We start from the raw sequence: 27,818 nt of genomic DNA, 5'->3' as shown, positions 1-27,818 counted from the left end.
AAAAAAATGATTTCATTTATGTTCATAAAATTGGTTGTTTTTGCTAAAAATGACAATAAAAAAATATTAGCAGGAAGTTGATAAAATTTATAATGTTAATACTTGAATTTATTCATATAAGAAATATGTTTTAATGTTAATTTCATAACATATGATTCCTAGCTAGTTTTGAGTCGCATGCTACTTTATGATGTATTAGGGAACATAAATTTTATATTTTATATTTAAATTTAAATAAATATAAATAAATTTTAATATAATTTTACATTATATTTTATTTAAATCTAATTCTAAATCTAAAACTTTCTTAAGATTACTGAATTTAAATACTACTTTTACAAGCAAAATGACACTTTCATCAAATTGAAACCGATGAGATAATTCAATGATCATTTTATGCAATTTAATTTTGTGATGCCAGCTGAGAGAGAGAGACCTCGATTTGCTTCTACTACGGTTCAGATTGATTATCAGTCGGAGCGTAGAGCGTCTTCTTGCTTGCAGTTCTCTTGGAAGTCCTCCGTGGCTGCTCAATTAGGCTTCTCTCTCGAACACTGCATCTGCAGCTCCTTCTTACAGTCATTATCCTGCAAAACTCAAGAACATTTAGATCTTTGTTCGTACCCACCTGCGCTACCAGTTTAGCACAGAAGAACATCAAATCCCAGCTGGTGGGTATGGTGCGCGAAGGGACACAACATAGCAGATAAAGTCAACCTGAGAGAAGAAGCGTTTGCAACAACATCTTGGTCGAGTTGTTTAAGGTTTCTGTTCTGAACGACGTCGGTGCCGCCGATATGCAACTCCTTGGACGCACACAATGAAGAACAATGCGCTCAGTTTCGTAGGTCTGCTGTGATTTTCATTCCGATATTCCTAAAAGGGTTTTGTCTTAGTGTTCCCAAATTGGGTTTTTTCCAATTTGTAATTTGCATGCAATGTGTTCGTCAAATGTCCTACAAGACACCCTCTTTCTTGCAATTTTTGTAGCTTATCTGCGAAAATTGTTTGGGGGCTTTTTTCAGCTGGCGGGACTCGCTAGAAGGACTTAGTTGGTCTTGCCCATTGTTCATTTGATGGACCCATGGCCGGACATTTTGTCGGTAAACCAAATTTTCAACTTAGACCCACATCTTTGACTTTGTTTTATGTTAGATCCATCTCTTAAACTTAAATCTGCAGTTTTCTCCTGAAGCATTCTGCACTGAATCTGCATCCAGGTAGAAATCTCTTAGTAGAGAAACTACATTTACATCAATCCTTCTGATCCAGTTATCAGGTTTTCCCCCCTTTCCCTTTTTTCCTCTGTTCATCTATTGCTAATTTTATATTGTAGTTTGTTCGCAAGTACATTGAAGCATACTATATCAGTAAAGCTTGAGATGCGAAGCTAGGCATGCATATAAAAATTTAGGAATTTTAAAACGTAATGCTGCGTGTATAAGGAGAAGAAAATGGGGTTTTAGGACTAGGTTGAGTAGGTTCTTGCCAGGAAAAAAATAAGCAAAAAAAAAAAAAACACAAACAGAAAGAATTTGTGAGTTGCCACATATTGTTTATGGATATCTTTATTACTCAGTGTTGCCGTGCCTTATTTGCCTAATAATTTTAGGAGTTACTTGGGAGGCTTTAATTGGCAGGTTGCTGCAGCATGCTTAATCTTGTTTTCTGGATTGATTATGGCTGTTTGTGATAGTCGATTTCTTCTGGTTCATAGAATAATGGTTCTCATGGGCTGATTATTTGATGCTATGTTGGTCCGCATGTTGATGAAAAGAGTTAGATGCTGTGATTTTTTTCCTGCAGGTTCCCGTTCCACTGATATGTAGAAGATTTTACAAGGCATGATATTGTTGTCATCATTTTCCAAATCACTTCTTCGCAGGAACTGATCAAACTGAAATGTTGGAACGTGGGTCATCACTTATCTGAATAGAATTGATGAAGTGGGTCAGACAGTAATTTGTGCATGAAACTTATGGTTACTATGACAAGGATGAGATTTCCGAAGCGTTACTTGATTGTTGTTCTAACTTTCATCTGTACATGTGTTTGCTATATAGAACGTGTGGGCTTTTCAATTGCATACACTGTTGCTGCAGATGCTGCGGGAGTAAACCAATCAAGCAAAGGGATGATACTTTCTACATTCTATTATGGGTATGCCTGTTCGCAGGTGCCTGGAGGATGGGCAGCTCAGAGTATAGGGGGAAGGCGCATTCTTCTCCTATCGTTTGTGCTATGGTCTTTAACTTGTGCTTTAGTCCCTTTAGACCCCAATCGAGTTATGATCTTGGTAATTGCCCGTTTGCTTGTTGGGGTAGCGCAAGGGTTTATCTTCCCCTCCATCCACACTGTGCTAGCACAATGGGTACCACCCCATGAAAGGTCTAGATCTGTTTCTCTTACCACGTCTGGAATGTACCTGGGTGCAGCTGCAGGAATGCTTATTCTTCCTAGCCTGGTGAAGTTCAGAGGCCCACAATCTGTATTTGTTGTTGAAGCAGCGTTAGGGGTTGTGTGGTCTCTACTTTGGTTCAAATATGCTAGTGACCCACCGCGTTCTGAGCATCCAAAAGCCACTGCTGCAGGATTTGGGGAATTGTTGTTGCCCATCAAAGGGACTCATAAGGTAAAAGTGGAGAATGGTGGAAGCTCTGGTAGACCAACTGGAAAAATCCCATGGAAGAGAATTATCTTTAGCCTGCCAGTGTGGGCAATTGTGGTTAATAATTTCACATTCCACTATGCTTTGTATGTGCTGATGAACTGGCTACCTACATATTTTGAACAAGGCCTCCAACTGAGTCTCCAGGACATGGGTTCATCTAAGATGATGCCATATTTCAACATGTTCATATTCTCAAATATTGGTGGGGTTGTTGCTGATTACTTTATCACCAGGAGGATCTTCTCTGTGACTAGAACCAGAAAGATGTTGAACACCATAGGGTTTGTAGTTGCTTCATTTGCATTGATGGCACTTCCTACATTCAGAACATCTCTTGGGGCGGTTTTTTGTTCTTCTGTGGCTCTTGGTTTCTTGGCACTAGGGAGAGCTGGCTTTGCAGTGAATCACTTAGATATTGCTCCAAGATACGCTGGAATTGTAATGGGAGTTTCTAATACAGCCGGTACATTAGCCGGTGTCATTGGGGTTGATCTGACTGGGCAGCTTCTTGAAGCTGCTAAAATGGCTCATTCTGATCTCTCAAGTCCAGAAAGCTGGAGAGCAGTATTTGTCATACCTGGGTTGCTTTGCATTTTTAGTTCTCTAGTGTTCTTAATATTCTCTACTGGTGAGAGGATTTTTGACTGAGACAGGTTGCTTGCATGCAAATGCTTCCTGGCACATTAATGTTGTCGTCTGGTATATGCAAATGTATATTGTTGGAGCTCTCTGATGCCTGCTCAAGCATATAATGCATCTCCAACCGAGGTACATATTGAAGTTCAAGGGCCTAGAAAGATTCAGTGGTCAACATAATTGGTGTACTTTAGAAAGCCATAGCTTGATTACACACTTGCAATTTTTTTTTAGTTCTTGTTATCATAATTGAGTGTTTTTCAATGTAGTGTATGTGACACTGCCATTTTCTATTGTAATTGTTTTTTCCCCCTTGATATATATGTTTTTGTAGCAATTATCTTTTTGTAACTGATTGAGAATTCAGAATTGAATGTGCCTGTCACAGAGCTGCAAACAGTTGCAATCTTCTTTTGGCTCTCTAGAAAATACCCTGAGTTTTTTTTTTTAATCTCTGCAAAAACTTTTATTTTGTGCTGGCACTTTTTGAACTGGGAACATTAAATCCACATGGCCAAGAGATGTTGGATAGAACAGAACTATTGGTGGATGAGGAATTTGAGCAGTCAGAGTTTTATATGTCATGATGAATAAATATCAGCATTTGCTGCTGGAGAAAATCATCATGCGTTCAATTGAGATTTCTAGTTCCTTTACATCATGCTTTTCTGATGAGCCACTATACTTCTTTCATTGGCATTTGAAATTCGAAGTCACATGGAACCTGATATATTGTCTTTCAAAACGGGATGACTAGGAAGTAGGTGAAATGCTCTACACAGTCAAATCCTGTCTGCCCATGTTGCTCCCTCTCACCCTTGCAAGCAACTGCAATGAAATATCTTGATCCTTTTCATAGTTTATCTTAGCTGCCGTACTTTTGCTTTACTTTCTTCCTCCACCAGCTGAATTACCACCTCTCTCTGTCTCTCTCCCTCAGGTATAAACTGCATTGAGAAAACAGTCCACCAGAGATTTAGAGAAGAAAAGAGGAGGAATAAAGGAGCAGCAATGTTTTATATGTCCCACCTTATCTCCAACCAAGAGTGCTGCCATTATTACCAATTGTATCTCTCATTGCTTGGTGGAAGATTTGGAGACTCCATTAAAAGTTGCAGGAGGATTGGTGGCACTCTGAACCTTTGGAAAAGTTGACCTGCGGTTGTAAGCATATAAAGAGTGGAGGTTCTATTTACCCACCTTGGCCTTTTGTTGTTAATTTCATGGGCTTTCCGTATTGTCTTTGCATTCTAGAGGAAATGGACCACCACTACAAAATAATATAGGTGGCTGGTCCTAAAAGTGGAGGCCTGGTGTGTTCTGTGGAATAACGTTTTCTCCAATGTTAATTTCACTTTCAGTAGTGCCTTTGCACTATGGTATGGATCACCACTATACTGTTTAGATGCTGCAAGTCATATTTCATATTCTGGTGACATTGTGTGGGGCAAAGGGCCATGTTCTGGTCCCACATATAGTACGCAGGAAATGCCCTTTTGCGGTCCCAAGTGTCATCGTTAAAATTTTTCATCTGATCTAAATATTTGCAAAATTATTGGAATAAGTATGTCTTTAGTTTAGCAATTTGATGAGTTTTTTGACAGTTGTGGTTGACGTTCTAAAATTTTAAATGGTTACTAAATACAAAACAATTACTAAATACCACCCGGCTGTAGCGAAAAGTGGGCAAGGGTGGGCTAGGTTGTCGCCCCGAAGCGACGCGCCGTGTCGGCGCCCGGGTACGGTGTCAAATATGCGAGGGTTCCTGTATCATTCTGGACATGGGCAGGTAAAGACGTTAGTTCAGGAAACTAGGATTAGATTAGCAACTTGGAATATAGGGACACTTACGGGTAAAAACATGGAAATTGTGGATACAATGATTAGAAGAAGAATTAATATAATTTGCTTTCAAGAAACTAAGTGGGTGGGAGAGAAAGTTAGAGAAATCGATAAATCAGGTTTTAAACTTTGGTACACTGGAAAAGAAAAACATAAGAATGGAATAAGCATTATTATAGACAAAAACTTAAAAGATAGCGTTGTGGATGTAATTAGAGTAAGGGATAGAATTATAAAAATCAAAATGGTATTAGGACGAGATAATAAATATCATTAGTGCTTATGCTCCTCAAGTTGGCTTAGCAGAAAATCTTAAGAGACAATTTTGGGAAGATATGGATAGTATTATACAAGGCATACCAGGAACTGAAAAAATATTTATAGGAGGAGATCTGAATGGACACGTTGGAAGAGATAATAAAAATTATAAAAGGATACATAGAGGATATGGATATGGAGACAAAAATGAGTCTGGGGAGATGATCTTAGACTTTGCTATGTCATATGATTTTAGTATAATAAATACTTGCTTTAAGAAGAGAGAAGAACACTTAATAACCTTTAAAAGTGGACAAAATAGAAGTCAAATAGATTTTTTTTTAACTAGGAGGGTAGATCGTGTATCATGCAAGGATTGCAAAGTTATTTCAGGTGAAAGTCTAACCACACAACATAGAGTCTTAGTGTTAGATATATGTATTAAAAAATGGAAGAAAAAGGATAGAATAAACCAGTGTAGGAGAACTAGATGGTGGAACGTAAAAGGAGAAAATATAATAAAATTTAAAGATAAAATGATCAAATATGGGAATTGGACCTTAGAGGATGGGATAGATTCAAATACTCTTTGGAATAGATTAGCTAGCTCTATTACAAAGATAGCAAAAGAGATTTTAGGCGAATCAAGGGGAAGATTCTCAAATAGTAAAGAAAGTTGGTGGTGGGATAAAGATGTACAAAAAATCATAAAGACAAAAAGAATTTGGTATAAAACGTGGCGAAAATGTAGAAACAGCGATAATTTTGAAAAATATAAGGAGGCAAGAAAAGATGCAAAAAAGGCCGTTAGTGAAGCTAAATATAGATTATTTAATAGTTTGTATGATAGATTAGGTACAAAAGAAGGGGAAAGAGATATATTTAAACTTGCTAAACTAGAGAAAGGAAGAACAAGGACTTAGGAAATATAAAATATATAAAAAGTGATGATGATATTGTCTTGGTTAAGGACGAAGATATTAAAGAAAGATGGCGAAGTTACTTTAGTAAGTTGTTTAACGAAAACCAAATAGAAGGCTTAAATTTAGAATTATCAAATGAGGAAAAGATTAAAAATATAAGATTTATTCAAAAAATTAAAGTTAACGAAGTTAAATTTGCACTAAAAAGATGAAAAATGGGAAAGTTATGGGACCAGATAACATCCTAATTGAAGTTTGGAAATGCTTGGGTGATAATGAAATTATATGGTTAACTAATTTATTTAATACAATTGTAAAAACTAAGAAAATGCTAGATGAATGGAGAAAAAGTACTTTAATACCTATATACAAAAATAAAGGATATATTCAAAATTGTAATAACTATCGTGGAATTAAACTTATGAGTCATATGATGAAACTATGGGAAAGAGTAGTTGAACAAAGATTAAGGTTAGAAACGAAGATCTCAGAAAATCAATTTGGTTTTATGCCTGGGAGATCTACCACAGAAGCTATTTATCTTTTAAGAAGATTAATGAAAAAGTTTAGAGAAAAGAAGAGAGACTTGCATATGATATTTATTGACCTTGAGAAAGCATATGATAGGATACCTAGGGAAGTTCTATGGTGGGTTTTAGAAAAAAAAGGGTGTATGTTGTAGGTATACCGATGTCATTAAGGATATGTACGATGGAGTAATGACTAGTGTAAAGACTATAGATGGAGAAACTAGAGAATTTCCAATTACCATAGGTGTACATCAAGGATTTGCTTTGAATCATTATCTTTTTGCTTTAGTGATGGACTAATTGACTAAGAGTATTCAAAAGGAGGTTCCATGGTGTATGTTGTTTGCAGATGATATTGTATTAATTGACGAAACTAGAGATGGAGTAGAGACTGAGTCTATTATGATATTGTATTAATTGACTAAGAGTATTCAATAGGAGGAATATTGGAGACAAAGTTGAACTTGATGATGAAGAAATAAATAGCACTTGTAGATTTTGATAACTTGGATCTATTATGCAAGCTGAAGGAGAAATTGAAGATGATGTAATGCATAGAGTTAAAGTAGGTTGGGTAAAATGGAGAAGTTCTTCAAGTGTTCTATGTGATCGTAGAATACCCTTAAAATTGAAAGGGAAGTTTTATAGGACAGCTATAAGACCAGTTATGCTATATGGATCAAAATGTTGGGCGACAAAGAAACATAATATCCAAAAAGTAAAAGTTGCCGAGATGAGGATGCTTAGATGGATGAGTGGTATAACATTGAAAGATAAATTAAGGAATGAATATATTCGTGGTAAGTTAGGTGTAACTCCTATAGAAGATAAGATAAGGGAAGGACGACTCAGATGGTATGGACACTTGCAACGTAGGCCTTATAGTGCACCTGTGAGGAAGAGTGACTTAGTTATTGTGGGGGGGCAATAGAAGGGGTAGGGATAGACCTAAAATAATTTGGGAGGAGATAGTGAGTAAGGATTTAATATCTTTGAATCTATCAAAAGAAACGGTCCACGATCGCATAAATTGGCGGAAAATGATTCATATAGCCGACCTCACTTAGTGAGACTAAGGTTTTGGTTTTGTTGTTGTTGTTGTACTAAATAAAAAACAATTATTTGTGTCGATAGTAAGGACTAAACAATGAAATCTTCTTCGTTTTCTAGATAGCTGTTGTCAAAACTCTTAGAAACTCAAAAAATCAATTCTTAAATTTTTAAAAATAAACTGTGCACCATCACAAATCATCCATTTCAATTGAAGAAGTAACTGTAAGAATAGAACGATCAAATTTAATAACAATACAAAAAGATGACACAGACAAAACCACCAAACCCCACCAGGGGAAAATTCAGAGTTGGGTGGGTATTATTTGTCATCGACTTGATTTTGGAATTTTGGCTAATGATGTTCTTTGCATGGACTAATTTACCCGAACACCGCTTACCAAGGCAGAAATACCTCTTACACCAATACATGGGAATGGAAATAGAAACAGAAACCAACACGCGGTGAAATAGAGGGTTGCGTCATTCAGGAGTCACGCCGCACCTTCTTACATAATAAAGAGACATTACAAGTCAAATCTACAGCACAGAAGCTCCTCCTCTGTCTCAAACCACCACCCAACCTGCTCTCCCTAGAAGCAGAGGAGAAGGAAACTCGATGCGAGAGCTAGCTAGCAGACGATTCCTTGCGCCAGGCATCTCATCTGTTCACTACCATCATCCAATCAATCGTAAATCGATTCAATTCCATCATAAAATTGTTGTGTAAACGAGTGGGGGATGATGAATTGACTTCTTTTAAGTTGACGTGCAACTTGCTCTTGCTGACCAAATAACACTCGCGAGTTTCAAATATTTTAATTTAGAGTTTTTTTTTTTTTTTTTTTTTCTATTTTGTCTTTAATTTAAAATAATATATTAAATAATATCTTATTAGAAAAAATATTTCTCGCTTGCGTAATCTCGCTGCTTGTTCCAGTAAGATTTGTTAGATTTGCCAGCTTATCTCTTAGGCAAATCTCGTCGGACCAAGCATCGAGATTTGTTTGCCATGCGTCACTCAATTATTTGGGCTCCCATTTAAATCTCGCTACTTGGTCAGCGAGATTTGTTTAAATCCAATTGGACCAAGCAGCGAGATTTACTGTGCACTCATTTTTTTTTTAGTTAATAATCCAAAATATGTCATTTTCAAAAATCTTTTTAACTACAATTACAACATGAATTGTTTCAATTCATTGTATTCTCATTATTTATTTATTTATTTATTATAATAATAATAAATAAATTTTGAGCGAATAATCATTTATTAATTTAAATTTTCACATAGAATAAATTAAAATTTTTAATTTAATTAAAAATATTATTTTTATCATAAATTAATATAATAGTCATTCATTATAAATGTATACCAATAATAAGATTATTTTTAATTAAAATTAATTATAATTGGAATTATTAACTAAAAATCTTAATAATTCTAATTTAAATTATATTTAAAACTAATAATAATACTTATTTAAATACAATTAAATGTGACTTATAAAATAGGAGGTAATTTCTTTGCTTTTAAAATAACAATGGCACCTTTTCATAACTCCACCTTTAGTAGAGCACTAGTACCTTTGGATTCAGAGACTCCAAAGATAAAACAAGATTCTTCTTCAAATATGGAATGTGTCATACTTCGGTGAGAGTTCTCACAACACCATCATGCATTTTGATTCATACTATTCCAATCCCAACAATTTTACAAACTATATTATTGTCTATTAATGCAATCCCACTAAAGCTTGATTCATATAAGGAAACCAATCTCTATTGGGAAACATGTGATACGAGGATGCTAACCATCACCTAATGATTTTTAAAGCATGCATTACTAGTAAAGGAAAGAATAAATTTAGTAGCTTCATATTCGTTATCACAATATTTGCTTTCATGCAAGCATTATTTATTTGTCAAATAATGTCTTAATGAAATTTCTAAAATGTGAACCTGCAATAGTAAGAGGCAATAGATGGATGGACTCTTTTGCTTTAATATATTTTGCATTGGTTGATCATTATTTAAGTACAATGACCAACCTTCAATAGGAATGAGCCACATAGCAGTCATTATATGCTTCTTTCCTAACTATCGTTTCTCTTCTTCTTCTTCTTCTTCTTCTTCTTTTTCTTTCTTCTGAAGATATAATTAATTAATGACTAAAGTGTACTAGGGAAGATCATCAGTAGTGACTTTGATCAGAGCATTTTCTAGGTGCTTGATCCGTTTTTTTCAAGTAATTACATTTAGCTTTGATCTTGTTTTATTCTTCGTTTTTAGCACTTATATATGTTTCTCTTCTCATAATTGTTTAGAAAAGTTAAAAGCTCCAACCTACCTTCAGACTATACATTCTAAAAGTCTTGAAACTGCATCTCTTATTTGATGTGGTCTTCTAGATTTGTACGCCATGTGTCTATGAGATTTGTTTATTTTCTCTTTGGCTTGTACGGTTTATTAACTATCTTGTAGATATTAGAGAAGTTACAATATTGTACAAAGATAATCTTTTGGCCTTACTAGCATGTTGAAACCAAAAAAAAAAAAAATCAAGTTTGTTGCTTGAATCATTCACCTAAATAGAAACAAAAAAATGGCTTTTAATACTCAATATAAATATCCATATGTAACGACTTGCTATTTAACTGGGTTTTTTTTTTTATATATATTATACTATGACATTTAAAATGCTCTGATACCACACTGGATTAAACCCACTCATCAACCGAAGCAGCGAGAAGCAGAAATCAAATAAACATAACCATATATAATTATATATAATACCAAAGTGCTAAATTATTTTCCAAAATACACATATATAACTATTCCCCAGAAATATCCTCAACTAGCTGGGGCTATACAAAATACTCTAAAAAATACTCACTGTAATATCAGGGCAATACTGAGGCCCCTCTATCTGCGAGCCTAATCTGCTGGCCTACCTGGATCACCTGAAAAATGTTAAAGTAATTGGGATGAGTCAATGCTCAGTAAGACGAAATATGCTATTGCTAGTGTGTGACAAATGAGTTACAATACTATGAAAATCGGTTTCAATATAATCATGTATAACTGGATCTATAAATACAGTACAAGTAATAGAAACCACTACCATTTCCATGTTACTTAACATATCTGTATTTTAGGTTTCTACTCAAAATACTTCTAATGTACATAAGTATATTCTCTGTCTCTGTAAATCTGTATATACGTAAAAGTAACTGAAAACTTCTCTGTGAATAACTGTATGTCATGATTTAACCCCTCATGACAGGGTTGTGCGGCCCGTAGGCGGGATCTACCCTAGCTGGCCAACTAGGGTAAACCACTATACTCCCTCGGTCTGATCTACCCTCCTCAACCCATATTTGATGGGAAGCCTGTCCACGTTAGGGCACTATACGATCGACCTACTACCACGTATTATCTGAATAGGTGGTTGCACTATGTAAACTGTATGTAGCTACGATACCGTGCTCTGTAACTGTATGGTCCAATAGGGTTTGATACTATATAATACATCTCTACATTCAACTATTTGATTTACTATGATTCTGAAATAACTGTATTTACCATGACAATGAAATAAACTATAACTGTGTCAATTATGTTTCTGAATTGAACTGTAATCTGTAAGTCATGGTATTGGAAATTGTATAATCATGGTACTGTAAACTGTATAATCATAGTACTGTAATTACTATAAAACATATCTACTGGCTGTATATTCTATAAAAACATACCCTGAAAATACTGTAAAACTTGTTTCTGTACTATATTTATATTTTCAAGCCACACAGTAATTTATTACATAATATTCATAATTCATAATCTGTATAATGTCCTGCTGTAAATAATAAACTGGTAAAAATAAACATTTCATACTGGAAATCACTTTAGAATTACCTAACATAGTATATTTCTCTTACCTGTATTCTGCTAAAATTCCCCTACTGTAACGGGTCCTACATCCGCAGAGTTCGCCACTTAACACCCTGAAAACCATAAATCTCAAAACCAAACTTTACTATTTTTACATCTATTACATTTTTTACAACTTCTAGAAACTTAAATTCCGAATAAAAGACCTTACCCTGGATTTGGGATGAATTTTAACTTCGTCCCATCGATGATCCGCTTCGGTAGACTTATAGAGAACTCCGCCAGGAGCGTCGTGGTGGCCTTAGATTGTCGATCCGACAATTGACGAGGCCGGAATCAAAGAAAGAAGGGGGAAGGGCCGTAGGAGAGAGAGAGAGAGAGAGAGAGAGAGAGAGAGAGAGGAGAGGGTTTGCGGTTGAATTTCTACGATTAAAATCAGTTTAGAGCTATTTAAACTGCGGGCTTCATTGAAGAGCCACATTATCTAGTTGACGAGTCCTTTAGTAATTTCGTCAACGAACCTTACCCTTCGTCGATGAAATTCAGAGTAACCCAAATTCTTCTCTCAGTATCTTCTCGTCGACGAGTCGTAGCTTCGTCAACGAGGTCCCCTTATGCACTCATCGACAAACTCCCTGTGTTTGTCGACGAGGCCTTGTGGAAAATCTTTCGGGTCACTACATTCTTCCCTCCTTATAAAATTTCATCCTCGAAATTTACTATTCATTTAATTCATCATCCCTTAAAAGAAAATGGTCTACTTATTTTATTACCTGCCCTCACTTATGGCGGAGAAATACCGTGGTTATATGGGTAGTTCTGGGAGATTACAACCATAAAATAAAATTTCCCTCAAAACCAAAATACTACCTAACCTATGCTCTACATTACAATTACACTGGACTCAACAAAATAAAATTACCATCTTAGCATATACATCAATACTATAATTCATCAAACAAATGGGGATATTTCCGTCTGATTTCATCTTCTAGCTCCCACGAGGCATCCTTAACCACGTGATTTCTCCATAGAACTTTTACTAATGGTATCTTCTTATTGCGCAATTCCTGATCTTTTCTGTCTAAGATCTGAATTGGAGCTTCCTCATACGCTAGATCACCCCTGAGTTCCAAGTTTGCATAGCTGATGATATAGAAAGGATTGGGGATGTATTTCCTTAACATAGAAACATGAAACATGTCATGAATCCTGGATAGAGATGGTGGTAAAGCCAGCCAATAGGCCACTGACCCAATTTTCTCGAGTATCTCAAATGGACCAATGAACCTAGGGCTTAACTTACCCTTCTTCCCAAACCTCATGATCCCCTTCAATGGTGCTATTTCAAGAAAACATGCTCACCCACTTCAAATTTCAGTTCCCGGCGGCGTGTATTTGAGTAGCTTTCTTGTCGACTTTGTGCTACACTAATTCTATCTCGAATGAGTCGAACTTTATCGTACGCCTTCTGAACTATCTCTAGACTCAAAACTCGCCTCTCACCCAGCTCACTCCAATATAAAGGAGAACGACACTTCCTACCATATAATGCATTGTAGGGTGTCATGCCGATGCTAGTCTGATAAATGTTATTATAAGCAAATTCAATTAGCGGCAAGAACTGAATCCAGCTACCTCCAAAGTCTAGAACACAGGCATGAAGCATATCTTCTAATACCTGGATTGTTCTCTCAGTATAACCATCAATTTGAGTGTGGAAAGCGGTGCTAAATGCTAGCTGAGTCCCAAATGCCTCCTGCAAACTCCTCCAGAACCGTGATGTAAAACGTGGATCACGGTCCGAGACTATAGATACCGACACTCCATGGGGTCAAACAATCTCCTGTATATATATCTCTGCTAACCGATTCATAGGATAGCTAAGCTTAATGGGCAGAAAGTGCGTTGTCTTCGTCAACTTATCAACAATTACCCAGATAACATTCTGACAATGCGGCGCCGGAGGTAGCCCCGTAACAAAATCCATGGATATGTGGTCCCACTTCCATTTAGGAATAAAAAGTGGCTGCAACTGCCCTACCGGGCTCTGGTGCTCAACCTTAACCTACTGACATGTCAAACACTACTGCACAAATTTTGCTATCTCCCTTTTCATGCCACTCCACTAGAAATACTCCTGCAGATCCCTATACATTTTCGTGCTGCCCCGATGGACAGTGTATAGAGATTTGTGTGTCTCCTTTAAAATCGTCTTCCTGATGCTGTCATCTGCAGGCACACACAATCTAGTGTGAAATCTCATAGCCCCATCGTCAGAAATGCTGAATTCTTTCCCCTGACCATCCTGTATTCTAGCTATCACTTCTATCAATTCTGGATCATCCCTCTGAGCAGCTTTAATTCTTTCATAAAGTGTAGGTTGTACAACCAAATAGGTAATAAGCGCCTGAGGATCATCCTCCACTAATTCCACACCGAGTCTTTCTAAGTCCATCAGAATCGGGTGTTGAATAACTACAACTAGCTGTGCTGTATTTTCTGATTTACGGCTCAGTGCATTAGCTACCACATTTGCTTTACCTGGTTGGTAACTGATGGTGCAATCGTAATCCTTAATGAGTTCTAACCATCTCCTCTGGTGCATATTCAACTCTTTCTATATAAAGAAGTACTTTAGGCTCTTGTGATCCGAAAATATTTCACATTTCTTACCATTTAAGTAATGTCTCCAAATCTTCAGTGCATGCGCAACCGTAGCCAATTCCAGATCATGAGTAGGGTAGTTCTTTTCGTACTCTTTCAACTGTCTGGACACATACGCCACCACCCTACCATGCTGCATCAGCACACAACCGAGCCCTTTCAATGATGCATCACTGTAGATAACATAATCATCACCTCTCGATGGAATCATCAGAACTGGTGCAGTGACGAGCCGCTGCTTTAATTCCTGAAAACTCTGCTTACATTCTTCATTCCATACGAATCTGTAATTTTTTCTGGTCAATCGTGTGAGAGGTTTTGATAAAGCTGAAAACCCCTCAACGAATCGTTGGTAATAACCTACCAGTCCTAAGAAACTCCTGACTTCCTGCACATTCCTCGGCTTGGACCAATTTACCACAGCATCAATCTTGCTGGGATCCACTGCTATATCGTCTCCTGAGATCACATGACCTAAAAATGCAACCTTCTTAAGCTAGAAACCACACTTACTAAACTTGGCGTAAAGCTTCTCCTCCCTAAGTGTCTGCAGCACCTGCCTCAAATACACCTCATGATCCTCAAAACTCCTCGAGTACACCAGTATATCATCAATGAAAACTACTACAAACTGATCTAGATACTGGTGGAAAACTCTGTTCATCAAGTCCATGAACACGTCTAGGGCATTCGTCAGACCAAACGGCATAACGAGGAACTCGTAGCGCCCATACCTGGTCCTAAAGGCTGTCTTCGCGACGTCCTCTGCTTTTACTCTCACTTGATGATACCCGGATCTGAGGTTGATCTTGGAATATACCCGTGTACCCTGGAGCTGATCAAACAAATCGTTTATACGAGATAGAGGATATTTATTTTTAATAGTAACCTTGTTAATTTTTCTATAATCGATACACATCCTCATAGACCTGTCTTTCTTCTTTACGAACAACACTGGAGCTCCCCACGGCGAAACACTGGGTCGTATAAACCCCTTGTCCAGCAAGCCTTGCAACTGTTCTTTTAATTCTCCCAATTCGGCTGGAGCCATACGGTAAGGAACCTTAGAAATCGGCGCAATCCCTGGAGGTAAATCTATAGGAAAATCTACCTCGCGCACAGGAGGCAATCCAGGTAACTCCTCTAGAAAAACATCTGGAAATTCTCGTACTATTGGAGTGCTATCAATCTTCAATTCATTTTCGGATACTTCTTTCACAAATGCTATAAACCCCTAACCTCCGTCCAAGAGTAATCCACTCGCCTGCACGGCTGACACCAGCTGCGATGGAGCACGCACTCATGAACCAACAAATATGAATTCTTGCTCTCCAGGGGGTCTGAAAATTACTTCTTTCTGATGACAGTCAATACTGGCGTGATTGGCAGCCAACCAGTCCATACCCAATATTATATCAAACCCATACATCTCAAATACAATCAAATCAGCTGGTAACATTTCCCCCTGAATTTCTATCGGATAGCCCCTAAGTACCCTCTGACATCTGATCTCTGATCCTGATGGTGTAGCTACTAACAATGCTACATCTAATGACTAGGTCTCACTCTCAGATAATTTAACATAGGATGTAGAAATGAAAGAATGAGTAGCACTCGAGTTAAAAAGAACAATAACTGGATATGATAAAACAGTAAATGTATCTGTCACCACATCCGTAGCAGCCTCTGCATCACCCGGCGTCAGAGTGTATACTTGCGCTGGGGCCACATTCCTCTGCTGGCCACCACGAGGCGCCTGGTATCCTCCCTGAGCCACCTGATGTCCTCCTTGACAGGGCTTGGGAGCTGGGACCTGGTCTGGCTGACCTGGGCATTCACATACCATGTGGCCCGGTCTACCACAACGATAACATACACCTCTGCCTACCTGGCACTCCCCCAAATGATGTCTCCTGCACGTCTGACACACCAGGTAAGTCGGTGTACCTTGATTCCCACGAGATCCTGTCATCTGCCTCTGATCTCCCTTATCGCGACCTCCTCTCCATGGACCCCTACTGGAGCCAGCCTGAAAACTATGAGGTGCTGACCTCTTCCTCTGACTCTGAGTTGCTAAACCACTCTGAATACCACTGTAACAACCTGCTTAATTTCCATGTTTTTTTTTTATTTTTTATTTTTTATACTATGATATTTAACATGCTTCGATACCAAACTAGTTAAGCCCAATTATCAACCTAAGCAATGAGAAGCAGAAATCACATAGACATAACCATATGTAAAAATATATACAATACCAGAGTACTAACATATTTCCCAAAATATACACGTATATTTGTTTCCCAAAATACCCTCAACTATGCTGGGATATACAAAAATCTTCCACAAACATACCCACTATCTACTGACAGGGCAGTACTAGAGCCCCTCTATCTGCGAGCCTGATCTGCTCGCCTACCTAGATCACCTGAAAAATGATTCAACACTGGGATGAGCCAACGCTCAGTAAGACGAAATATGCTATTACTAGTGTGTGGCAAATGAGCTACAATATTATGAAAATCTGTTTCTATATTATCATGTAAAACTTGATACGTAAGTACAGTACAAGTAATAAAATATACTACCCTTTCCATGTTGCTTAACATAACAGTATTGTAGGTTACTATTCAAAATACTCCTAGTGTACATAAGTATGTTCCTTGTTTTTTGTAAATCTGTATATACGTAATAGTAACTGAAAAATTTCCCTGTGGATAACTGTGTGTCATGATTTAACTCCTCATGAAAGGGTTGTGCGGCCCGTAGGCAGGATCTACATTGGTTGGCCAACCAGGGTAAATCACTATACTCCATTGGTCTGATCTGTCCACCTCAACCCATATCTGATGGGGAGTCTGTCCACGTCAAGGGCCTAGGTGATCGACCTACTACCACGTATTATCTAAATAGGTGGTTGCACTTATAACATAAATATCTGTAGTAACGGTACCGTGCTCTGCTATATTGTCCAATAGGGTTTGATATTATATAATATATCTCTATATATAACTATCTGATTTACCATGATTTTGAAATAACCGTAATAACCATGATACTGAATAAAATGTAATTGTATTCCATACATCATAGTATTGAGAACTGTATAATCATAACACTGAAAACTGCATAATCATAGTACTAGAATTCGTATAATCATGGTACTGAGATTCGTATAATCATGATACTAAAATTCGTATAATCATGGTACTGAAATTCGTAAAATCATGATACTGAAATTCGTAAAACATATCTGTACTATACTTATATTCTCAAGCCACACCATACTTTAATACTAATATTCATAATTTAATAAACTGTATAATATTTTAAAATTACCTAACATAACATATTTCCCTTGCCTGACTACTGGAAAGCCCCAATGGTATATTGGCCTAACACCCGCAGGGCCTCCTACACAACACCCTGAAAATAACATTTGTCAGAACAAAATATCAGTATTTTTTCTCCTACATCATTTCCTATAACTGTCATAAGACCAAAAAATGGACTAAAAGGCCTTATCCTGAATTTGGGATAAAATCCAACTTCGTTTCACCAACGATCCGCTCCGGCATATTTGTAAAGAACTTTACCAAGAGCGTTGTGGTGGCTTTAGATCGTCAATCCGGTGATTGGCGGGGCCGAAATCAAAAAGAGAAGGGAGATAGACCGTAGGAGAGAGAAAGGAAAGAGAGAGAGCACTGAAAATGTGACAAAATTCAATTTTTCACTACTTATAGGGCCAGATTCGTCGATAAGACACGTCACCTCGTCGATGAGTCCTTCAATAAATTCATCGACAAACCTTACCCTTCGTTGATGAAATTCAGAGTAGCCCAATCCTTCGCTCGATATTTTCTCGTCGACGAAATGGGACCTTGTCAACGAGATCCTAAAGACCTTCGTCGACGAATCCTTGTATTCGTCGACGAAGCCTAGAAATTCCTTGAAATTATTATCTCCAAAATGCAATGTTCCTTCTATTCCTATTTCCATTTTCCTCCCTCTTTATTATTAAAATACTATTATTCTTTGGGTCACTACAACCACTCTCAATGATCGCAGCTCTATCTACAACCTTTGTGAATGTCTAAGCCCTGAAACCAATCACCTGCTCAAACAGTTCTACCTCAATCCCTCTTCAAAATTTCTTGCCTTTTTCTCTTTATCGGGTGCTAGATGCAAGGCAAAATGCAACAACTCGATAAATTGAGCCGTGTACTGGGATACGGTCATCTGCCCCTGTACCAGATGTACTACCTTTTGCTCATCCATACATGGAAGCACAACCAGTGTCTCTTCGATATCCTGGACCCAATTTTCAACTACAATCGGGTCATCTCCTCTAACAAAGGATGGGGGGCTTCATCTGCGAAAACTACTCGATCGAACAGCCACGCTCCCAAGAGCTCCTGGCCATCTCAACCATCACCTACTGAGTGACGCTGCACAATACAGCATCTGTATTTCCTCCACCTATGCTGGAAGGTTTTGGCCTATCCTCCCCAGCATTTGTGCCATTGCTTCCTAGGTCCATCCTGAAAAATGAAATACACTTAAGCACTTTATCTCATATATGGACCTATCTTGTACCAATTCAAAATTAATTACCTTTCCTAAATTTAACTCAATATCCAGTTTTGTCACCTAGACACACGACTCGACAATAGTTTACTATGATTTTCCTGAAATCGTCACCCCAGGAAAAACACAGAAACCACCACGGTAATCTTATACCCAGACATGGAACATGTAACGACTTGGAAAGTACTGATATTTAAATATTAAAGAGAAAGGAAAATGTAAACAAGAACAGGGCTTCGTCGACGAGAAAATACCGAGAGAGGGTCTGGGGAAGTCTGAATTTCGTCGACGAATACAGGGCTTCGTCGATGAATTTACTGAAGGATTTGTCGACGAAGTGACTTGTCTCGTCGACGAATCTGGCCCTATAAATAGTGGAAAACCAGGATTTTATCCATCTATCCGCGCCCTCTCTCTCTCCTCTCTCTCTCTCTCTATGACTTTCTCTCCCTTCTCTCTTCAATTCCGGCCCCACCAGTCGCCGGACCGACGATCCAAAGCTACCACGATGCTCCTGGCGGAGTTCTCTACAAGTTTGCCAGAGCAGATCGTCGGGAAAACGAAGTTGGATTTCATCCCAAATCCAGGGTAAGGTCTTTTATTCAATTTTTTACTTCCTGGCAATTATAGGAAATGGTGTAGGCTAAGAAATATTGAAGTTTTGTTTTGGGGGATTGTGTTTTCAGAATGTTGAGTTAGGAACCCTGCGGGTATAGAGCCAAAATTTAATAGGGGTTTTTCAAAGTTAAGGTAAGGGAAATATGCTATGCTAGGAGTTTCCTTAATGTTGTTAGAGATTTCATTGACACATGTTTATTCCAGTTTATTATACAGTATTTATAAATTATGAGTTTAAATACTTGTGTGGCCTAAGTAGACTTTTATGTGACAATGCAATTTATATAGCTTTTATAATACATATATATATATATATATATATATATATATATATATCATACTATATTGAATGTATGAAAGTAGGGAGTATATACAGTTTATATGGTTTTTCCCAGTATATGGAGTTATACAGATTATACAGATATAGACTTATATTTACAGAGAAATTTACATGCATATACAGTGTTTATATGAATAATTTCATGAAACAGATATATATATATATATATATATATATATATATATATATATATATATATATATACATACATACATATACATGTATACAGTGTTATTCAGATCAATATTCATATCACAGCTTTATATAGAACAGTATATACAGAGTTTAGTATGCCATGTGTCCTATTACTATAACATACAGAGTATACAAACAGAGAATATAGACAATGATACAGACAGATATATATATATATATATATATATATATATATATATAGTGGTAGCATCAAGATGCTACAGATACAGTATACAAAGTTTATAGTATTTACAGTACAGAAGGATAGCATGATGGTAATTTTGGAAACATGGCGAAAATAGTAAATGAGTATATATGTATATATGTATATAGTATCAGATCCCTGTGGAAAGATTACAAACAGATACAGTACAGATATAGAATACAAAGTACGGTACCATTGCTATATACAGATAGAGTGCAACCACATATCTCAGATAGTGTGTGGGTACCGTCTAACTGTGCTCGGAGAGTATGCAGCTCCCCAGTAAGTTGGGTAAAGGGGGCCAATTAGACGATGTAGCAGCCAATCCCGCGCCTAGGAAAGGATGCAGTTTGGCCAGACTGAGGTAGTGTAGAGTATATTGACTTATCTGGAGGGCCAACTAGATAAAGTCCCGCCTACGGGTTGCACAACCCTGTCATGAGGGGTCAAATCATGACGTACAGAGTCCCAGGGATAAAGCACAGTTATGTATATGTATACAGTATTTCAGTATATAATGAGTATAGTATGATATTATCAGTATGAAAGTAGAAAATACAAACGATACAATATATTTTAAATTGAGAAAGATAGACATGCTTGAAAGATGTATTAATACAGATTTTTGCATTACGATTCAGTTGCTATTTTTTAAAAGTATTCTTAACTTAGCTGCCATACACTAGTAATAGCATATTTCTACTTACTGAACGTCGATTCACCCCATTACTCTAATATTTTTCAAGTGAGCCAGTTAGGCGAGCGAATCAGGCTCGCGGATAGAGAGCGTGTTTGATCACCTTGGTTTAGGGTGAGTTTTTGACAAAATTGGGTATATTTTGAGTAGATGATGATAGAAGGGCATTTTTGTATGGCTATGGTTTGTAGATACTGGATTCTGGTGTTGTTTTGTATATATATATGTAAATGGTTATATGATTTGTGTTTCCGCTGCTTAGGTATGTATGTAAATGTACAGATATATTTACATAGAAAAAAAAATGGTAAGAATTTTGAGGTCGTCACAGAACAAACCTCAAATCCTTTTTTCTATACTTTGGTATTGCTTCTGCTGCACTTTAAAGTCTACGGAACCTAACAACCTAGGCTTTGATACAAAATTGTAACGACCTACTATTTAATTGGGTTATATATATATTATACTATGATATTTAAAATTCTCTGATACCACACTAGATTAAACCCACTCATCAACCGAAGCAGCGAGAAGTAGAAATCAAATAAATATAACCATATATAATTATATATAATACCAGAGTGCTAAATTGTTTTCCAAAATAAACATATATAACTATTCCCCATAAATATCCTCAACTGGATGGGGCTATACAAAATACTCTAAAAAATACTCACTCTAATATCAGGGCAATACTGAGGCCCCTCTATCTGCAAGCCTGATCTACTGGCCTACTTGGATCACCTGAAAAATGTTAAAGTAATTATGATGAGCCAACACTCAGTAAGAGCTACGGTATGTAGCTACGGTACCGTGCTTTGTAACTCTATGGTCCAACAGGGTTTGATACTATATAATACATCTCTATATTCAACTATCTGATTTACCATGATTATGAAATAACTGTATTTACGATGACAATGAAATAAACTATAACTGTGTCAACTGTGTTTTTGACCTGAACTGTAATCTGTAACTCATGGTACTGGAAATTGTATAATCATGGTACTGTAAACTGTATAATCATAGTACTGTAATTACTATAAAACATATCTACTGGCTGTATATTCTATAAAAACATACCCTGAAAATACTGTAAAACTTGCTTCTGTATTATATTTATATTCTCAAGCTACACAATAATTTATTGCATAATATTCATAACTCATAATCTGTATAAAGTCCTGCTGTAAATAATAAACTGGTAAAAATAAACATTTCATACTGGAAATCACTTTAGAACTACCTTGCATAGCATATTTCCCTTACCTGTATTCTGCTAAAATTCCCCTACTGTAACGGGTCCTACACCAGTAGGGTTCTCCACTTAACTCCTTGAAAACCATAAATCTCAGAACAAAACTTTACCATTTTTACGTCTATTACATTTCTTACAACTATTGGAAACTCAAATTCCGAATAAAAGCCCTTACCCTGGATTTGGGATGAATTCCAACTTCGTCCCACTAACGATCCGCTCCGGTAGACTTGCAGAGAACTTTGCCAGGAGCGTCGTGGTGGCCTTAGATCATCGATCCGACAACTGACGGGGCCGGAATCAAAGAGAGAAGGGGGAAGGGCCGTAGGAGAGAGATAAAGGAGAGGGTTTGGGCCAAATTTCTTCGATTAAAATCAGTCTAGGGCTATTTATATTGCAGGCTTCGTTGACAAGCCACGTCATCTCGTTGATGAGTCCTTCAGTAATTTTGTTGACGAACCTTACCTTTCGTCGACAAAATTCAAAGTAACCCAAATTCTTCTCTTGGTATCTTCTCGTCAACGAGTCGTAGCTTTGTCGACGAGGTCCCCTTATGCACTTGTCGACAAACTCCTTGTGTTCATCGATGAGGCCCTATGGAAAATCTTTTGGGTCACTACACCATATCCTTTGGATCTAAATTATTAATGTTATCAAGTATTAAAAGGATGATTTTCTTATCAATTATTTTCTTCATTTATCTTAGATTAATCTTCACTTATTAGTTAATTAACTGTTTGATTTAGGGACGGGATTAGTGAATCCCGATTTAACCAGGTTTTGAACATTGACCTAGATCAAATTATAGAGGTGTTTGTGCTTATCCAAGTCCTTTTTTTACACTTGTTACCCCTACTATTTCCTTAGATTAATTTGAAATAGATCTGCTTGCATAGATTTTTTTAACAATGTTTTATATGTGTAGGCATGTAAGTTCCTTAATGAGAAGTGGTGTCCCAAATTTGTGGTAATTGTTGCTCAGAAGAATCATCACACTAAGTTCTTTCAAGCTGGTGGGTGTCCAAACAAGTGCACATGCTAGAATGGATTGGTTCTATCTCGTCAGTTTTCATTTATCTTCCCCTCTTATATTGACCTACTGGTTGGATTGGTTCTAATTAATACTAAATTCAATGCATCTTAATCCCTTCCATGTTTTATCTGTGAGATTAACTATGTCGTCTCCACATGAGATGTACTCGGGAGGACTCTTGTAGAGACTCGAAGAATTATAGTAATTAAATAATAAAAGAAAAGAGAGAAAATGAATTTTAAAAGGGATTTCAGTAGGGTCTTGTCAAAGAGTGTAGAAATGCTCGTCGACGAGCAGGGCTTTTGAACTCGTTGACGGGGACGTGTATCTCGTCAACAAGAAGTTATCTAGAGGGCCGTTTTCAGGGCCTAAATTTCATCAATGAGGAGTAAGCATTTGTCGACCAGACTATTTCTTGGACTCGTCGACGAAGAGACGTGGCTTGTCGACGAGGCCACGTGGACAACATTCTATATCTAGCCCAAAATCGATTTCAATGGAGGAAAAATTCATTTTATCAATTCCTCTCTCTCTCTCTACACAGTTTCTTTCACTTCTTTCTAAGTTTTAGGCTCCAATTCTCCCTGATTCAACGATTAGAAACTATCATGGTGATCCTAGGGAGATTCTCTACAACATAGCTAGAGCAAAAATTCAATTTGGGAAGTTTGGGAATCATCCCAAAATTTGGGTAAGTTAGTTAATCTTAGTTTTATTGGGTATTTGGTATTTCTGGACTGAGGAGAATATATTAGGTAAGATAATACTGAATTTTGTTGGGAAAAAATATTAATTTTAGGGTGTTGTGCTAGGAACACTGCAGGTGTATGATTGGGTGTTTTGTGGCTTCTCAGTAAGTTAGGTAAGGGGACAAAATAAGTCATAATTTTTCATGAAATTATTTTTATTCTACAGTATTTAATTTCAGGAAAATATGTATATTATATAATTATGTTTAGGAAATACTACTATGAATAGGGATATGATTTAAACATGTTTTATTAGAAATTATGATTTTAGAACAGATTTTTCATTCAGAATGTTACCCATTTTTGTGTGGCATGAGTTGAAATTTCCATGTAATTATGTATACTAGAATAATATGTTTTTCCAAATCAAGCATGATATGATAGTTTCAGGGCAATTATTAAACAATACAGGAACCATGATTTTATGAATATAATGTTTAACAGTGTAGAGAAATCATGTTCAGTATATTATGATATGCCGGCGCAGATGCCATGATTAAATGTTATGTTATACTGGTGCAGATGCCGTTATTCATGTTGGTGTAGATGCCATAATCATGTATGATAAGACAAAATTCATGAAATATTATCATGTCAGATATTATTATGAAATACAAAACAATTATGTTCAGTATATCAATAATATTATATGTTATCAGAACCCGAATGATATGGTTTAGTTCAGTTTTCAAGAGCACGGTACCGTAACTATATGTTCAAAATTATGATAGTGCTACCACACGACCAGTAGTGTGAGAGATGACAATCAATGTGGCTTCAATGTAGAGTGGAGTTATTCCTGTGCCAGTCCAGGACCAGGAGGGACAGGCTCATCGTACTTACAGACTTATGTTTGATCTAACATGATCGGCCAACCATTGCTAGGTCCTGCCTTCGGGCTGCACAACCTAGTCATGTGAGGATAAGACATGACATCAGTTAGCTATCCATCCTGAGTGTTATTTCAGTATTGTACAATTATATAAGATAATTTTCATGTATAGAAATCTAGTATACCTTGTTATGATATGAAAAATCATGTTTTACTCAGTTTTGCTACAGACAGTTTTACCAAATATGCTTATTATACTGTTTATATATATAACACGAAAATACTCATGATGCCACACACTGATGTTAGTTTATTTCTCTTACTGAGAGGTGTCTCATCCTAACATTTCAAACATTTTAGGAAATTCAGGTAGAGGAGTAGATAGAGCTCTGCAACAGTAGAGTTCGACTGAGCTACCTTATTAGAAGGGTGAATTATTGACCTAAGGTTAGATTTATTTTTGGGAAGTGACCCTAGGTTACTTTTTGGTCTTTTGGTGGATGATTGTATATATAACAGATTCAATAGGACTTTGGTATTGTGGTTGGTTGGATGACATGTTTGTAAATTACGTTTCCTGCTGCTTAGGTATCAGAGTTAAATGACCGGTTTATCCCTAGTACCCATAGGTCCATGTTGATCATGATTACATCAATTTAGTAGGTGTTAGAGTTACTATGAGTACTTATTATGGAAAAATATATATATATGGTAAAATAGGCAAGTCGTTACTACTCTACTATAGTCCAAAGGAATGTTGTAGCTATAGATACCATGTTTTCAAATGTGAAGTAATGCCTAGCTAAAACACCATTATTTCTTTCTTCTTTCATCTTCTAGGGTCTTACAGGTTGGGAGATATAAAAAATTCTTAAACTGACTATTTAACAATCCAGAATCCCAATTACATTTTCACATGTTATTTAGGTGGGATAATTAGAGTTATTTACGCCTTTCAATATTATATCCTAATTATAATTATTTTACTGCTTGCTTTAATTTCCAGGGGACCACGATGCCCACAAATTACCATGAGTACTATAACTAGCACCTTCTACTCCAGTGATAATTTCCCCCTATATATAACAACACCGTCACCGAAATACTGCTTTCTTGCCATTTAGATCGACCCTCAGGAAATAGAAAAAACCTACAAAAAATAAAATTATATATGTAAGCGCATGACATAATAGCTATTTTCATTCATGGTAAGCTAATCAACTATAATCATGACTGCATTAATTATGCAGTAATCTTTTAAAATAAAGTCTAGCATGCAGCATCTGTTAATCATTCGGCACATGGTTTATACACTTTGAATATTTTGGGTGGGAAAAATTTTATAAAAAATTCGACAGCATGCTGTCTATAAACAGAACATTTTTCCCTCCTACATATCACAAACCATGCACTAGACACCGTCACTAGAACAAAATATATTCAACTATATATTCGTTATTAGTTTTTGTTAATCGTATTTTTTAATGTTTTAAAAGGCTCAATCAAGGCTCGCCTCAACGAAAGGCATGCTTAAAACGCATTGAGGCTCAATCTAAAATACCATATTCGAAAAAGGGTAACACATTACATCCTAAGGCCAACACATTTTTACAAAAAAGAATGATTTTTGTGCCTTTTTAGTTGAGACTTACGCATAACAACTCTAGCATGTAACATTTGTTAATCATTCGGCGCATGATTTATACACTTTCAATATTTTGGGTGGGAAAAATTTTATAAAAAATTCAGCAGCATGCCGTCTATAAACAGAACATTTTCCCATCCTGCATATCACAAACCATGCACCAGATATCTTATGAGTTTCTACTGCATGCAATTCATAAGTCATTGAAACTACCATGCAGGTGACATTCTGTTCAATCAGCATGCACTCCTAATCCCCTACCAGCATGCATTTCACAATATTGCATCAATCATGAAGTTGACGTTTCAGATTAATCATGCCCACATAGTATATTCAACTGCATATTCGTTATTAATTTTTGTTATTACTTTCTAATTAACAACTGTTGGCTTTGGTGTATTCCCAAGAGGGGGGTGAATTGAAATTTTAAAACTTATTCCTAGATTAAACAAGATGTTAGCAGTATTTTACAACCTAAGGTCTTTCTATGCAATTTCAAATGCGCAGATAAATAAAATATGCTGAAATTAAATCATGCGCAGCATTCACAGAATAACATACATATGCAGGAATGTAAATTGCAGAAATATAAATAGTGCACACATGATATGTTATTAGGGTTCGGCCAATACTACCTACGTCCCCGCCTTTAGCTCGTAAGCCCTAGAATTCCATTTATGCTCACTTAACCGGTGGAACGGAACCGGTTACAATTAGGTCAAATTAACACAGGGCTGACCTCAACCTTTACAAATTCTCCTTGCAGGGCGGAGAAGGCCCTAGGTCAAATTCACAGGGCTGACCCCAACTTGATCCTTCCGGGCTAGATCAAACTCCCTCAGGCCACGCCTGGAATTACAACCAATAAACTTTTGTACAAATAGAAGGGCTTCTAATACAAGCAGATTTGTACAACAATATAGTCCAAAGTACGCACTCACAGATGATATGGATTTATGCTCAAATGAGATCTTGAAATTTAATTCAAGATAAAGTATTCAACAAGTGAATATTCAAGATACCTCAAAAACCCTAATCAAGTATCACACAAATATTTTATCAAATCTAATCACAACAAATACTTAGGGCTTAAGCTTGCAAAAGATTTATCAAATAAAACCATGCAAGCTTTCAAGTCTTGCAATATGAATGCCAAGACTAGCAAGCTAAAAATCAGATCTTCCCAATCAA

The 27,818-nt window shown here is 36.6% G+C and overlaps 1 protein-coding gene across 12 annotated transcripts; it reads left to right on the top strand.

Moving 5' to 3' along the window:
* Positions 1-318: 318 nt before the first annotated feature.
* On the top strand, positions 319-4,697 carry LOC131156190 (probable anion transporter 5). Of its 12 annotated transcripts, XR_009136928.1 has the most exons (5): positions 352-848; positions 1,026-1,103; positions 1,221-1,279; positions 1,807-3,439; positions 4,248-4,697. XR_009136928.1 is itself a non-coding variant. In XM_058109683.1 (4 exons), the coding sequence occupies exon 4, from the start codon at positions 1,970-1,972 to the stop codon at positions 3,317-3,319; it is 1,350 nt and encodes a 449-aa protein (XP_057965666.1). In that variant the 5' UTR covers positions 335-848; positions 1,026-1,103; positions 1,196-1,279; positions 1,807-1,969; the 3' UTR covers positions 3,320-3,706. The 12 variants fall into 12 exon arrangements, 8 of the variants coding, with proteins under 8 accessions (XP_057965662.1, XP_057965666.1, XP_057965665.1 ...); XM_058109683.1 differs by lacking the exon at positions 4,248-4,697 and having other exon boundaries at positions 335-848; positions 1,196-1,279; positions 1,807-3,706; XM_058109682.1 differs by lacking the exon at positions 4,248-4,697 and having other exon boundaries at positions 338-848; positions 1,807-3,706.
* The last annotated feature ends 23,121 nt before the right edge of the window (positions 4,698-27,818 follow it).

The sequence above is a fragment of the Malania oleifera genome, chromosome 5, assembly GCF_029873635.1.
Source record: "Malania oleifera isolate guangnan ecotype guangnan chromosome 5, ASM2987363v1, whole genome shotgun sequence".
NCBI classification, from domain to species: Eukaryota; Viridiplantae; Streptophyta; class Magnoliopsida; order Santalales; family Ximeniaceae; genus Malania; species Malania oleifera.
Note: the sequence above shows the minus strand (reverse complement) of the source record. Positions and strands in the feature narration are given on the sequence as shown.